General features: G+C 49.8%; 1 protein-coding gene across 5 annotated transcripts in view; it reads left to right on the plus strand.

The window, feature by feature from the left end:
• Positions 1-3,207: 3,207 nt before the first annotated feature.
• Positions 3,208-14,728, plus strand: part of CUNH6orf118 (chromosome unknown C6orf118 homolog) — a 23,431-nt gene continuing 11,910 nt past the window's right edge. For 2 of the 5 annotated variants that reach the window (XM_019628174.1, XM_019628178.1), the window contains exons 1-5: positions 3,208-3,360; positions 10,481-11,157; positions 11,942-12,064; positions 12,850-12,909; positions 14,078-14,202. In XM_019628174.1, coding sequence (XP_019483719.1) covers positions 3,306-3,360; positions 10,481-11,157; positions 11,942-12,064; positions 12,850-12,909; positions 14,078-14,202 — 1,040 coding nt within the window. In that variant the 5' untranslated portion in view covers positions 3,208-3,305. Of the gene's footprint in view, positions 3,361-4,037; positions 4,127-7,609; positions 7,728-8,914; positions 9,066-10,480; positions 11,158-11,941; positions 12,065-12,849; positions 12,910-14,077; positions 14,203-14,728 lie in introns of those variants that run through there. The other 3 variants (XM_019628176.1, XM_019628175.1, XM_019628177.1) reach the window with 3 other exon arrangements.

Raw genomic sequence — 14,728 nt, forward strand, 5'->3', positions numbered from 1 at the left:
TATACCGTGGTAAGTATACTCATGGCTTTTTCTTTAAAACTCTGCTTAAAGAAATTGTGTTTATGGGACTATTTCTGCTTGCTATCAGGCAGGCAGGCACATGATAAATATTTAAGACCAAAAAGTTAAACTTCAGTGGCATCCCAGACCTTCACTAACCATGAACAAGCTAGAGCTAAATTTGGGAGTAAGGAAAATAAACGTTTGCTGGACTAAAGAACTGTTGTGCATTTACATTGGGGTGTCCCCAGCCTTGTTGATTAAATGGGGTGTGGCTAGCCCTTAAAATTGAACCCCTGAGCACCACCAAGCTAGGCTTACTGCAGCACCCCGCAAGTGCACAACAGTGTCTGTGTTGTACACAGGATGTTTTTCCTGGGACACTATAAAGTATTTACTGTGTTAAAAATAAATGCCACAAGCTGATCTATCCATAAGCTTATTTGGTGATTCAAGTTGCAGACTGATACTCTGTAACAAAGCTGATCTGAATTTGAATCCTTACCTTCATCGTGCCCGTTGGGCTTTTCCATTCACCTAACTGCTGGAGAGCTGGGAGGACAGTAGCCTTTCTCCATCGCATCTGTTGCCTAAGGCCCAAGGAGCCCTAAAAAGCAACCCATGCCAAACAAACGTGCATTCAACAAACACTTCATGGGAAGGGTACAGGAGGACGTGGAGTAGAAGGCCGCCGGGATGGACGGGATGTGTCCTCAGGTCGGGACTGCACCCTTCATCCCCCAAGCCTTTGGGCAGAGCCTCTCCTCCCAGCGGTCTTCCTTGCCCCTGTGTGATGACTGCCGTCCTGTCACAGATGCACGAGAGGCGAAAGGGAAGCCACACGTACATAGGCCTGAAAGTCGCGCCTGTAGCAACTTAAACATGGTTTCCAAATACCCAATCGATGAAGCCGGACAGAAGCGTGACTGCTTGCACGCTCTCCTTCCGCTTCTCCCACCATCACAACAAAGAGGCCCCCCACCATCATTTAGTAGATTTCGATTTTTCCTTGATGGTTGTTGAGGAGAGAAATGAAAGTGACTAGAAAATAAAATCAGTAACATTTGAAACATCAGCTTCCAAATTTTTACTTGGTGATTGCATATATTCAGATAGTATCTAGCCTTTGGGGGGGGGTCTGTGTCAGTAATTACATAAACGGGCTCTTAGGGCTGTGCTCACTGCTCAGTCATTAGAAAAAAAAGATTCAAACATTTTTACCTACAGAATGACTCAGACACATGAATATACCAGTGTACAGTGAGAAAATAACATTCACCTGCCTGACCTTGCATGAACTAAACTAGTCATGTATCAAAGGCTCTGTTTCCTAAGCCTTCTGGGCAATTGAATTTTGTCAATGTGAATTTGTGACTTGGGGCTGGGCCTCGGGGCGGTCACTTCCTACTCTCCACTCCTGACGGATGGTCATCTGGCTTCATACCAGGCCATTGTTCGGCAGCTCCCGTTCGTTGCCAGAAAGTTCTGTGTAAAATTGTCCTGAAGTCTGTCGCTTTGTCATTTCTATTCCAAGATACTAGCTCTGTCTTCACAGCCTCGTGGATTAGTCTACTTCCTCTGCATCTGACAATCTTTCAATCATTTGAGGAAAGCTACCCTACCTCCCATGCTCAGCCCACTCTTTCTGAATGTTTTAAACTGTAAGTTAGCTCAGGGTGCTGTGCTATTCTTGACAGTCGCCCCCTGCCCCCCCCCACGTCCTCCCGTCTGGCTGGTAAGTTCAGTCCACCTGAAGTTCCTTAAACATACTGTCTTCCTCACACCTCCAGAGCTCAGGCAGCCACAGAGAGATGTAAAAGGTCGTTTCTGATCAAGTTCTAATAGCTGAAAAAGCCGTAAACGAGAATGTTTATTTTTGACCAATTGCCTTTCCAACCCATTAGTCGTCTTAGTTGTCGTGACTGCACACGAGGTCCCCCCCTCTTTGATGACAACAACTCCTGCTGCCCACCGTCCGGTGCACCTGAACCCGGGCCCCCCCCCAAGAGGCCCCCCACCCGCTGCCGCCTCTGGGCCAGGCCGCTCTTGTCTCCATTGCTCACATCACCCCGTCTGCTCGCAGGTGGGCTCCTCTCCCCGGAGCGCCTTTCGAGCAGGAAATAAATCGTGCCTTTCTGCATTCTTAGCAAAATGACAAGAGCAGACAATGCTGCTTTTTTTCTTGCGGAATGCAGGGTAAGATGAAAGGATGTGGACTTGAATTCCTTGGGATGACAGGAACCATCCAAAGGCGGCTTCAGTCCAGTGTTTTAACGTGTATTCTAGCGCCATCTAGAGCCGGGAAACAAAATAGCACAGTGCTAACGGCAACACCTGCACACGCCCTGCCCTTTGCACGTGCGCTGTTCCTGGTGATTCTCGTTGTGTGGCCTCAAGAAAGCCCCTGGGTGTTTTCGCACTCAGAACAAAATAAGCAATTATGTTTCTGCCTCAAACACTTTATGGAAATAGTGGGAGAATCGCAGGTGGGTTTTAAGGCTTGATGTTGCCTGGACCACAGACCTCCTGACCTTCGGCCCTCCAGGGTGGATTAATCTAACTGTGTATGTGCCCTACCTACCGTACGAACCGACTCCGGAGAAAGTTGGGTCTTGGGAACAAATAAATTTCTTTCTGATCTAAACCAAGACTACGCAATTCCATGTAAAAGAGCTAAGTCCTTTCTTCTGTCAACGAGCCAGCGGTGTGAGGGCAGCGCAGGCCGAACCCTGCGGGTGACCCGCGGCCCCCGCCCCCGCCGACACTGCCCACGCTGTCTGTGCCAAGGCCAGATGCCCTGTCCCTTTCTCCCGCCTGCGGAAGGAGAGTGGGGAATACCTCTGTCACCTGCCTGCCTGCCTGCGCAGGGCGGAAACAATGGGACATTCTACAAACTATAAAAATAATCAGCCACTTGACTCAATTACTAAGAAATAATGAGCAAAAAGGCTCCTTGTTTCATCTCCAATTAGCTGGCCATAGAAAAACCTGGGTTGCCACACGATCTTAATTTATAATTAAGCGAAGGTGGGAAGCAAAGCGTTCCCTCTCCTGGGTCAACACTTAATGTCCCTCATGCAACGTGAGCATTTTGCTGCCAACATTTGTGGTTGTAGGTAGACGCCTAGAGACTGAACACTGGAGAGAGAAACTCGGGAAACCCTGTCGCCACCTGGCTCCAGGTTAAGCTCAGGTGTGCTAATCGGGGGGCCCTCGGAGCACGCTGGGCTCATGGCAACGTCATGGTACCAAGTGCTTGCATTTCCAGTGTCTGAGCAGTGTCAACGGAAACAAAAGAAAAATGTATGTGCCCGAACATTTTCCAGGCACCGCCTAACTTCATTCTCACGATTCCGTCAGGTGAGTGTTGTCACCTTCCTCATTTTAGAACGTAAGCAGTGAGGGGTGCTCAGAGTTCGTCTCCCGAGAGCAGTGGAGTCCGGTTCCACCACACTGGGGTTCTCTCTGGAAATGGAAACAGAATGAGTTTTCACAGACAGGAAACTTAGAGATGCTTAGCTTTTCTTCCTGTGACACATGGCGAAGGCTGAGGACAGAGCAGACGTGGCAGGCACGTGTGCACCTGTATTTTCCTCCTCCCTGCTAACTGGTCTGGGGCAGTGGCTGGGCCTCAGGTGGCCTCAGCTCCCTACTAGGAAACTTGTGGATAAAAATACTGCAGTGACCGCATGATCGCTGAGTGACTGGCGCCTGCGACGTGCTAGGGTCAGGTGCAGCTGGGTGGCTCGTGCACTGCACACCTCACACATCTACCATGTCAACCAAAGGCCAGTTACCGTTTTTGCTCCCTGAGCTTTGGAGAATAATGAAAGAGTTCAAGGATATTTTGAGTTTTTCAAATCATAAAAAAAGTGTTTTATTTGAAAAGGTAAAAGAAGCAAGCCGACCTAGGTAGGACTCCCTGCTGAAGAAGAGAGAGGCATAAGAGAGGGAGGGGTCGGAGGGAGCGCCTGTGATGTGACGCAGCTGCGCGTCCTGGTTGCCAGGCAGCCGAGGAACGCAGTGGGGGCGGGACTTGGAGTGCGTGTCTGTCTCCTCAGTAACTCGCAGCCCCAGCCAGGAGCTGGGTGGGAGGAGGTGATGGCTGGGGATCCGCAGCCCGAGCGTAAGTGCACGCCGAGTGCTCTGTGTTTTCTGCGGGGTGTTTGTTTGGCGTTTGCCTGGGAGCTCAGCGTCTTGGAACTCAAGTGTGGAAAATGGAGACGTTTCTGGCGGCTACAACTCAGCGCCCAGATCACCGGGGTTTAGGATTGGATTTGCGGATGAGTTGCCTACTCAGAATTACCTGAAAGCAGGCAAAGTAAACAGGTCGTGTGTGTGTGTGTGTGTGTGTGTGTGTGTGTGTGTGTGTGTGTGTGTGTCTGTGTGTGTCTGTGTCTGTGTCGGTCCTCTGGGCGGAGCAGGGAGGAAGAGGAGGCTTTCTAGATTCTGTTCCTGCGTTCTTTTAAAAGGTGACACTGCGGGACAGTTTCTCTGGCACATACCTCACGAAGCCACCACGAGCTGCCTGGACTCCTCTGAGTCCCCGTTCCCCTGCGGACTGCGGTTATTGTTGTGATAGTACGAACGGGCGAAAGGGGTACTTCGCCCGGGGCTTTTGACTCGAAGCCACTGCTCTCCCACCGCACAGCGCGCCTAGAAGTGGGGTTGACAATGCAGGTGGATTCGGGGTTGAGAGAAAACTTGTTGGGTCGAGCAAAAACAGTCTGAGTTATAAAATATTTAAAAAGAAATTTTACTTGATTACTTCCAGCTGCATTCAGTGCCCTTCTCGGTGAATGGGCAGCTGAGAGGGGCACCCTAGAGGCAACAGGCCACCTGGCCGTGTGTCCTTCCTGTGTGCCTCAGTTACCGCATCTGTAACGTGAGGGTAGTCACAGGGCCTCCCTCCTGTAAGTTCTTAGACTATTTTTTCTGTTCCTCGTGCAATTACTCAACATGCTAATTGTGTTAATAAACCCTTTTCTTTATAAAGAATGTAATGATAAAGTCAGTCTGGGCAAGTGGTGTTAGCACTGGGGGTGGAAAGCATGTCTAACTGCTGTTGTAGCGTTTCCCAAGCTCTCCTCTGCTTCCCTTCCATGAGGTGAGGCCTGGCCGGGCTACGCTGTGCCCAGTATTCAGACAGTTCTGCACAAAACACGAGTTTCTATATGTACCATGGGGGGTTCATATTTTCCCTTTGGGGGTGGGAACTGACAGGCGTGGTCTTGAAGTTTAGAACCCTTGAGCCTATTTTGCCTCGTTTGCATGAAAAGTACTCAGCGCTGCAGAGCTGCCTTGTAGCATTGAATCAGGAAGTGTCTGCATTTCACATGCGAAAGTACCTGGTAGTTGGAAGTAGAAATGTGTCTCATCATATTTCGGTATTTCTTATCAGTACATATTCTGTGCATTAACAAGTAGGAGGAAAAAGTAGTTGCCAGACAAGTCCCTGAAAATGAACGGGGTGAAATGGACAAGCCCAAGGTGAGCAGGGCTGAGGCGCCAGCACCAGCCTCCCAGCGCACAGCTGTGGGAGCTGGGAGGGCTTCCAGCCTCTCGGGGTTACCCTTTCTTTAATCTGCACGTAAAGATGCTGAAGCCTCCAGACCCCAGGATGTTGGGAGGTGTCACTGCTGTCTTCCATCTGGGGCCCCTGGGGGAGGGCAGTGATGTACTCCGGGTGATCATCTGTCACCTCTCATTGCAATGCCTGCTCTTGTAAAAGTGACAATTTCATTGCGTGATGTTACTGACCCTTTTGCAGGCCACTAGCATCCCCTGTTGTTACCGCCACATCCGTCCAATCATGGGTACAGCTGAGCCTGCATTCCACGTGCCATCCGATGTATCAGTTTTCTGCTGCTGCTGCACCGGATGACCAGACTGTGACGTAAAGCAGCGCACACTTGCGATCTCTATTGCATTGGGCAGAAGTTTGAGGGAGCTGGGCTGGGCCCCGCTCGGCCTCCCTCTCGGGGCTGAAAGCAGGTGCCGGCCGCGCTGCCCTCCTTTCTTCCTCTGCGGAACAGGCTCCTTCAGGACCAGCCAGGCTGTTGGCAGAACCCAGTCCTTGTGGGCGTGGGACCGAGGCCTCGTCCCCTTGCTGGCTGTCAGCCCCCGTCCCTGCTCATGGCCCTCCATCTGAGAGTCCCCAGTGACAACGCAGTCTTGTCACACTTGTTTCTCTGACTTCCCTCCAGCCACCCTCCCTTCTGACCCAGCCAGAGAAGGTTCTCTGCTCCTAGGGGCTCATGGGATTAGGCTGGGCCCACCCAGGACATCCAGGAAAATCTCTTTATTTTAAGGTTGTAAACTTACTTAAATCTGCAAATGCCCTTTGCCGGGACCGTGGGGATAGGTGGACAGCTGCCAGGCTCCGTCAGTGTGCCCTCCACCCCAGGCGCCGGCAGGAAGGTGGTGAGCGGAGATCTGCCTTCTCGCTCACAGCACTGGGTGCTCCACGCGCTCTGCTCTCTGTCTTATCACTGGGACCATGTCTTGTTCCCTGGGGGACTGAGGACACCTGGGGGGGCATTCACTTCATCCCCTGGCAGAGAGCACGGTGTGTGATACCGAGTAAAATTCCATATTACTACATAAAATTCTAAAAGCATTACTTTTCCACATTTATTCATAAAGCAAAGTTACTCTTTTTTCCTTCAAAAGATGCTAGTGTGAATAAGACAGGTCCTTCCATTGAGGAAATGTGACTCAGAGTGAAAGAGTGTCACAGGTCATGGTCATGTGCCTTCAGGGAACCGTCCCATGCCATCTGGGGGGTGCAGGAAACAAAGATGGCCACCTTGAGAAGAGTTGAAGGTGGTCCAGGTGGGTGGAATGGCCAAAAAGCCAGAGGCAGGAGGTCCGGACAGGCAGAAGGACACCCCTTGTGGATTCTGTTAGGAGTTCTGGGGGGCATAGGCCCTTGGCCTGGCACCCCACCGGCCCAGCCTGCTCCTGGAGGCGCTCAGGCTCTCCTCTGGCCACGCCTGCCCCCCCGCCACACACACACACAGGGCAGTGCATCTGTGGGACCAGGAACCTGCCTGCTCTTTGCTTTGCATTTCGTCAGTAACATATTCCCCAGGATGTTTGTTGACTTTAATGTGGTGGTGGGGGACACAGGACAATGAGATTTCTATGGGAATTCAGGGTTCCCAGAGATGAGATAACATAGGGCAGTGATGTTTAATAGTTTTGACATTAAAGACCTGTTGCTTCTATCCTGGAAAAGAGGAATTACTGAAAAACAACAGCCCAGGGCCAGTGGAGTGGCTCCCTTGGTTAAGAGCTCGCTCAAGAGTTCGAGCTCTGAGCAACAGCGGTTCGAGTTCCAGCCCAAGTTGAGCTGCAGCTGAGCTGCCAACAGGTGGCAGGATGGCTCAGCTAAAAAAAAAAAAGAAAGAAAAACAGCCCATGTTTAAAAATGTCAAATGCTAAAAATGTTTGAAACATTAATTCAACCCTAGTCCAAAAAATCTTCTATGTCTTATCAATATCGATTCAAAATTGGTTTGGTTTTATTTAATTTGTTTCCTGATCATTTTATAAAGAACCACATTTCCCAATGAATTGTTTCAACCTTTTTTTTTTTCCTCATCAGTGCAAGATGGCAGCATGTGCAAATCACAGTGTTTTCAGTGAGGAAAATAACTAAAGTACCCATTGCCAGAATGGGATCCATGGTACCTGGCGAGGAAAACGGAGTCCGGATTTTCCAGGTCTAATGAAACAAGTTTTACTGTGATCTCAGGAAAAAATTTTCTAAGTAGAAAAATGATTTTTTCTAATTAATTTGCTGGTGGCTTCAAGTCATTTCTGGGAGTAAAATTAACAGATGATAACACAACAATTAATGGCCTCCACCTCCCATTTTTAAGGAGAGTTGGAATACTGTGCATGATGGTGAATTTTGTGTGTCACCTTAGCTGGACCCCGTGCCCCAATGTGTGGTCAGATGCCCTTCTCGAGGTTTCTGTTGAGGATGCTTGCTGCAAGTCAGCAGACTGAGTAAAGCAGATTGCCCTGCATAACGTGGGTGGGAGGGCCTCGTTTAATCATTGGAAGGTCTTAATAGAATGGAGACTGACCTCTCTGGAACAAGGCGGGGCTCTGTGGGAGGGGACCCTCAGACATGAGCGGGCCTCCCGCCTGCTGGCCCACCTACAGAGTTCGGACTTGGCAGACTCCACAGTCCAGTGAGCCTATTCCTTATAATCAACGTTTTTCTCTGTATGTACACACGCTGTCCTCTCGAGCCACCTGACAAATGCAATGTGATTGCAGTGCTTTCAAATGTTGATGCCTTTGGTGAATTATAATGATTATCTGTCTTGAGGAATTGTTCTATTAATGTTTTAACGTTTCATAAATGGTTTCTTTAAAGTAATGAGCTAATCAATGGGGAGAAAGTCTCAAGAACCCCATGGCTGGAAGCATTTGCTCCACTATCCGACCACGCGGGAGAGAAAGGGCGATTTGTTTCCACACGAGACAGTGCAGGGGGAGGCCGGGCTCTGGTTTGGAGATGTCCCTGAGGGAGCAGAGCTAGGGAACGGCCCGAGTTTCCCTGCCTCCTGGTGTGCACGCCTGGCACAGTCTCTGGGACTGTGAACATAAGAAGGGAGCACTCCCTAATTGTGCTACGTCCCATGGCACCAGTGACCTCAAGACAGGGAGCATGTTGGGTGGGCCTGACCTAATCAGGTGAGGTAAGTCACGCGGAGGCGCCAGAGTTTGGGGCCATGGGACATATATGAAGTGCCCTTGCTGGCTCAGAGATGGAGGGGCCTGTGTGTCCAGGAAAGTGGGTGGCTCCTAGGAACTGAGAGGCACCCCAGCAATAGTCCACAAGAAGTGGGGACCCCAGTCCTATAGAAGCAAGGCACTGGACTCTTGTCAACAACAGGAATGAGCCCGGAAGCGGTTTCCCCCCAAAGCTGCCAAGCGCTCAGCCAGGCCCACGTGGTGATTGACGTCTGCGTTGTGATGCTCAGAGTGGAGGACCCAGCCCCTCTGGGCTGCAGCCATGAGCTGGGTTTGGAGCTGCTGCGAGCGTGGTAATTTGTTAGACTGCGGTAGAGGCTATTCTAGTTCCTCGTTTCTCTGGGCCCCTATCGCTCTTCTTAGGAGAAAACAATGCTTCCTGACATTGCCATTGCTTTTCGTCATGGATTGGGTCACGGATTTGAGAAATGGGTTTGGGCGTGGCGTGGGTCCTGGAAGTCCTCCCACCCTCCCTCTGCTCAGGCAGCTGTGGTGTCAGGTGTTTGGTGCTGAGTCGGTCACACAAGTGCTCTCAGCTCCTGTTTACAAAACATGGCTGAGGCTAGTTGCAGATGGCGTTGGTGTGGGGACTGAACGGTGTGGTGGGGGTACAGGTGAGGGTGAGTCCTCGGTCTCCGGGGGCTCAGGACAGGCCCTGCAGGCTCAGGTGGGCCTGGCTTACCATCTTCGCAGTTCCTTTCCCAGCTCAGTAACACGGTAGCTCTCAGCTCTGCTGGACGCGAGAACCTCGGCCTATTTTATTCTCCACGGTTCTCTGGGAAGGTCGTGCCACGGGCTGGACGCTGTGTGGCCCTCACAGTGCATGGCCCTGAAAGCAATCCCCTTTCCTCATGATGACGCGCAGGCCCCTCACATTCTCCCAGAAGCATTTAGTGAGGTGCTCCCTGTGAAGTGGGTTCCACCGAGGGAGTATCCGGTCCACGCCATGTGCTTCTTTGCCAAAAGCGATTCAATCGCTTGTCAATCAACCCTTCTGAGTAGGATGATTGTCCTGACTTCGCAGAGGAGGGAGCTATGATTCAGAGAGATTATGTAAGATCTTTGAGCACACAGAGTTAGGAAACTGACTCAAAAAGCTGGGTTTCCCACGGTCTTATGTCTGAGCCCTGGGCCCACGTGGAGCCCCACCGTGTGACTAGTGAGAAGCAGGCCCTTTGTGGAGGGAGCTGGGTCCCTGTCAACAGGGCCACACTTGTCACTCTGTGCCTCATTATCCCCCTACAAGTGGGGACAGGACAGGAGGAGTGAATGACTCCGTCAGTCACTGAGGGGCTTCATAGGGGACTTCTGAGAGACGGGTCAGGATTAAGTGAAAAAGAAAACGCCTTTCTTTACTCCTAACATAGCTGACTTTAAGCATCGCCAGTAAGAATTAGTGATATTTTAGACTTTTCTCCCAGGGCTTTTGCCAGTGTTGTAAGAAGTCCTCTGTTGAATCGCGACACTGGTCTTCCTTCCTCCTGGCCTCACAGGGTCCGGGGCTTCTGGTCAGACCTGCGTGTCCTGTGCACTTGCCTGGCCCGCATTTGCAGCCAGGCCTGGCCTGCCGGCCCTCTTCCTCTCTGTATCTGTGGGCTCTTCCTTGGGGGATGGGGTGCGCCAGCTCAGCAGATGCACATGGCTGTCTCATTGTCTTGCTGTGGAAGCCAGGGTGCTATGTAATAGTCTCCTTGTCTTTTCTGGCCAGGTTACCTAAGGTGGAAGCACTGTGAGACACCAGGTGTGAAGACCCTGTGCAATCTCACGAAGCTTCTGGACAAACTCCAGAAAGCGCAAAGCGCGGACATCTCCCTCTACACCTCGGGACACCTGAACCCCGACAATCTCTACAGGCCCCCGGAGACCGCCATACCTCACTGGCACAATGCCAGCAGACCAAAGGGGGAAAAAACCTTCAGAGCGAAAGCGCTGTCTGATAGGAGGAGGATCGCGCAGATGAAAGACGCTCTGGCTTATTTTACCATCAACACAGCTCTGCATCCAAACGACGCCCAGGACACACCACTGTTCCGGTACCTGCACCGTCCTGCACGTGTTCCCCACACTTCCACAGAGAACATCAGCCCAGAGGAGGCTCCGGGAGCAGAGGGTCCTCCCACACAGCGCAGGAGAGAGGAGCTCAGCTGGCCAGAGATGAGGGTGCTGAAGCTCAAACCAGCGGGGTCCAGTCGGCAGTGCATGAGGTCGCCCCCAGCCAAGGATGAATACCAATATGTCAGCTCCTACCTGGCTGGCGTCACGAAGGCAGACAAGTATAGGAAGTTCTTGTGTTTCCAAAAGGAAGTTCTTGCAAAGCAAGATCTGCTGAAAAACTATATCACAGGGAGCAAGGCAGCGATGGGCCATGAGCAGAAGCTGGCACAGGTGAGGAGGTCCTGTGATCTGTGGGCACACGTGCTGTGGTCCCCGGGGTCTGAGTATTGTGGGTGGGGCTTGTCCTCAGTCGCCTCATTTCCATGGGATGCAGATGATAAGGGTTTGGGTGAAATAAAAGAGGGCTAAGTTTAGAAACTGGTACGTTGGAGGTGATTTCATAATCAGAAGCATCGGATACTGTAGTGAGTAGATGTTCATGGGACAGCCGGAGCACCTGCCGACAGGGCTGCCTGGCTCACCGTGAGCGACTGGAGGGAGAGGGGCGGGAGCTGGCGTTTTGTCATGCAGGTGAAGTCTGCCTGCCTCGCCTGTCAGTCTTGCCCTTAGAGGGTGGAGATGTGTCTGTGAAGTGCTGCGGAGCCGATCCAGGCCTGTGAGTCGTGCCTGGTGGTGGAAGGTGAGACTGCAAGAGGTGAGAATAACGGTCTACACCTGAGATGAGCAAAACTCGGTGACATTTTTGGCCGAGAGGACTGAAGGGAAGAGAAAGACCGTGCAGAGCGTGAATCCTTGAATACAGGATGCAAGGGAATGAATACAAGAAAAAGAAAAAGACCAAAACCCTTGGGTGGGCAGGAAGTCAAACTCTGGTTGGAGGGGACCGGGTGTACCTCGTCTTATCCCTGAGCTCTACCGAGACCTAGTCCTTGGGCGCCGGGAGCAGTACCCTCTGATGAAAGTGCCCCCAGATTTCTGATTTTTCTGCCTGGGGAACTATGCGGAAAGGTAAGCCAAGACATCCTACGATGGGTGGGTTCTCTTTTCCCTCCAGGAGCTCCAGAGAGTGTGTGTGTGCGACCCTCAGCAGTTCAACAAGCTACAGGTCTTCGGAGAAGTCTTCGAAGATATTTGCAATAGTTCTTTGATATTTGGCGATCTCTTGAAGGAAGTTAAGGTAACAGAAACAGACTTTTCCCACCTAACAACTGACAGCCAGGCACGCTGTTTTGCACACATGACCTGGAGCCTCACAGAAATCCTGCCAAGTACCACGGTCTCCATTCCACAGACAGGGAAATCACAGCGACTCCGAGTAACGTGCCCTCAGCCCCGAGTCATTAGTGGGCCCCGTGGAATAAACACTCAGCTAGCTAACTCCAAAGCCCATAGTTTTCTGCTAAAGCTTCCCAATTATATGTACGCTTTGAACCATTGTACATAGGTGGCACAGAAACTTTTATAATCACGCATATGTAATTTTTATGAATCCTTATGCAATTAAACGTCTGTTGTGACATCATGATGAGAATGACCTTCATCTTGAAGCTGCATTGACAGTAGGTTCCTCACACAGCCTGCCGTTCTCCGCTTCTTAATGACAGGAATACGTAAAAGCAGGGATAGGGTGGCCTGTTCTCCAGAGAATGTCCCCATCCTTCATCTCAGGCAGGTCAGCAGGACCCAAATCCGTGGAGTTTCCCAGTGGCAGCGGGCCCTGCATGTACGCGTGTCAAGGCATTTTATGGTTCTGTTCTGAGGTGATTAGTAGTTAACACAAATAGGCTTCAAAGACGGAAAGACATTAGCATTTTAGTGTGTATGCTGTTTAATATACTGTAGGGATATTTTCTATTTTTTAAAATGATCTAAACTGACATCCTTAACCTTCATATTCGTCACACATGCAAAACAACTTAACATTGTAGCGCCAAGTCATAATATTTCATTTCGTGTGTGTAGGGTGAATATGAACTCTACATGGCCATTCTCCTGGCGTCCCAGCCCACAGAACGGTACCAGGTAACCATCGCACGCAAGTGTCCGAATTGAGCCTCTTTCCGCCTCCATCTCAAAGCCCTCTCCCAAATGGTTTTTAAGCTGTCCTTTATTGAATGTCAGCTGTGTATGAGTGAGTGTGTGTGATTACGTACATTACAAGGTCAGTTCTACCTTACTTCTTAGTCCAAAATGATATGTGTGCATTTTTTTCTTTGTTTGAGGATTTTTTATGCTACAGGAAAATAAGCTTTTGTTGGGCAGGATTAAGCACAGGCTTCAGCTGAGGGTCCGCCCTGTTCCTTACTTTCTGAGGTTGAATCAGAAAGGCACACATATGATTTCACTGATATGTGGGATATAAAACTGAAAGTAACAAAGGAACAAGACAAACAAATAAACAAAAACTCAGAGACACAGACAATAGTTGAGTGGTTACCAGAGGGTAAGGGGCAGGGGATGGCAGATGAGAGTAAACGGGGTCAAATATATGATGATGGAAGGAAAACGGACTCTGGGTGGTGAGCACACAATGTGATATATAGATGATGTATTACAGAACTGTACACTTGAAACCTATGTAATTTTACCATTGTCACCCCAATAAACTTTAATTAAAATAATAAAAGGAACAAACATGCTTGCATCTCAGTAAACACCAGAACTGAGAAACTCCCCAGGCCACGGGGCACTGGGCCCTTCCTTCTGTTCTGGAAACTGGCAGCCGTCACCTAAAGAGACAGCAGCTCTCTTTCTCCACATTTGAAGACGGCATTGCTTTAGATCCACGTACAGTGATTGAATTGCATGATTTCTCACTAATGTAGAAGAAATAATATCAGTGCTGATAATAATGTACTAGAAGGATTTTACCAGCAGGTCCTTTCTGCACACACACCAACAGTGTAACCTACACTTTTTAAGAAGTTTTAAAATTTCTTAGGATCACAAAAGCTTAAAATATTGCAAAAATATTTTACCCAGATCTTCATGTGACTAGTTCCCTGGATCTTCACATGACTAATTGGCCTCCCTCTGATGCGTCTCCCCCCATCTCAGGCCTCCCTGTTTACCCATTTTCACTTGCATTTATATATTGACTCAGGATAGCTCAAATACACTAATACAGAAAAAAGAAAATTCTCATCCTTCCTGTGTGTTTATCTCACCCGTGTGGCCTTGTCCTGCCTAGAATTTGCTGGATCATGTCAAGGGGTTGGAGAGGAGGTCCGTGAAGACAGCAGACATCAACCAGGCCAGGGAGGAGCTGAGGGCGCTTGTGACAGCCACCAAAGCAGCTGTGGCGCGTAATGACAAGTGAGGGCTCAACCATCTGATTCGATCTATGTTGGGTTTATACTACAGAGGGTGCTAAAAGAAAGTATACACGTTTTGAGAAAGGAAAAAACTATTAAAATTGTAATACTCAATATATACCGATAACAAAAGATGAATACAAGTCACGTGTGACTCCTGCAATTACAAGAGGTGCTCAAAGTGGTTCCCATCAGTGTCCTGACACTTCTGATGATGGCGAACTACTGCTTGAGCAATGCTGACCAAAGTGTCCACTTGTATACATTTTTTTGGCACCACTGGTATTTGACAGTATTTTAAAGCCACGTGACAATGATATATGTACATTTTTGTCCTGCATCATTGGGTGATCAAGTCCATCATCTGGCCTCCTTCACAAACCTTTACATGTGAACAGAATCTCTAGAGCTGCTGTTTCTATGGGGGGAGAATGTGGGGGCAATACAGAGGTGTAAATGATCTCTGTCTACACAGACTACTATAAAGAGAAAACAGAAAATGAGAACCTGAACAGGTGAGCTGGTGG

The sequence above is a fragment of the Hipposideros armiger genome, unplaced genomic scaffold (genome assembly GCF_001890085.2).
Source record: "Hipposideros armiger isolate ML-2016 unplaced genomic scaffold, ASM189008v1 scaffold_753, whole genome shotgun sequence".
Classification (NCBI taxonomy): Eukaryota; Metazoa; Chordata; class Mammalia; order Chiroptera; family Hipposideridae; genus Hipposideros; species Hipposideros armiger.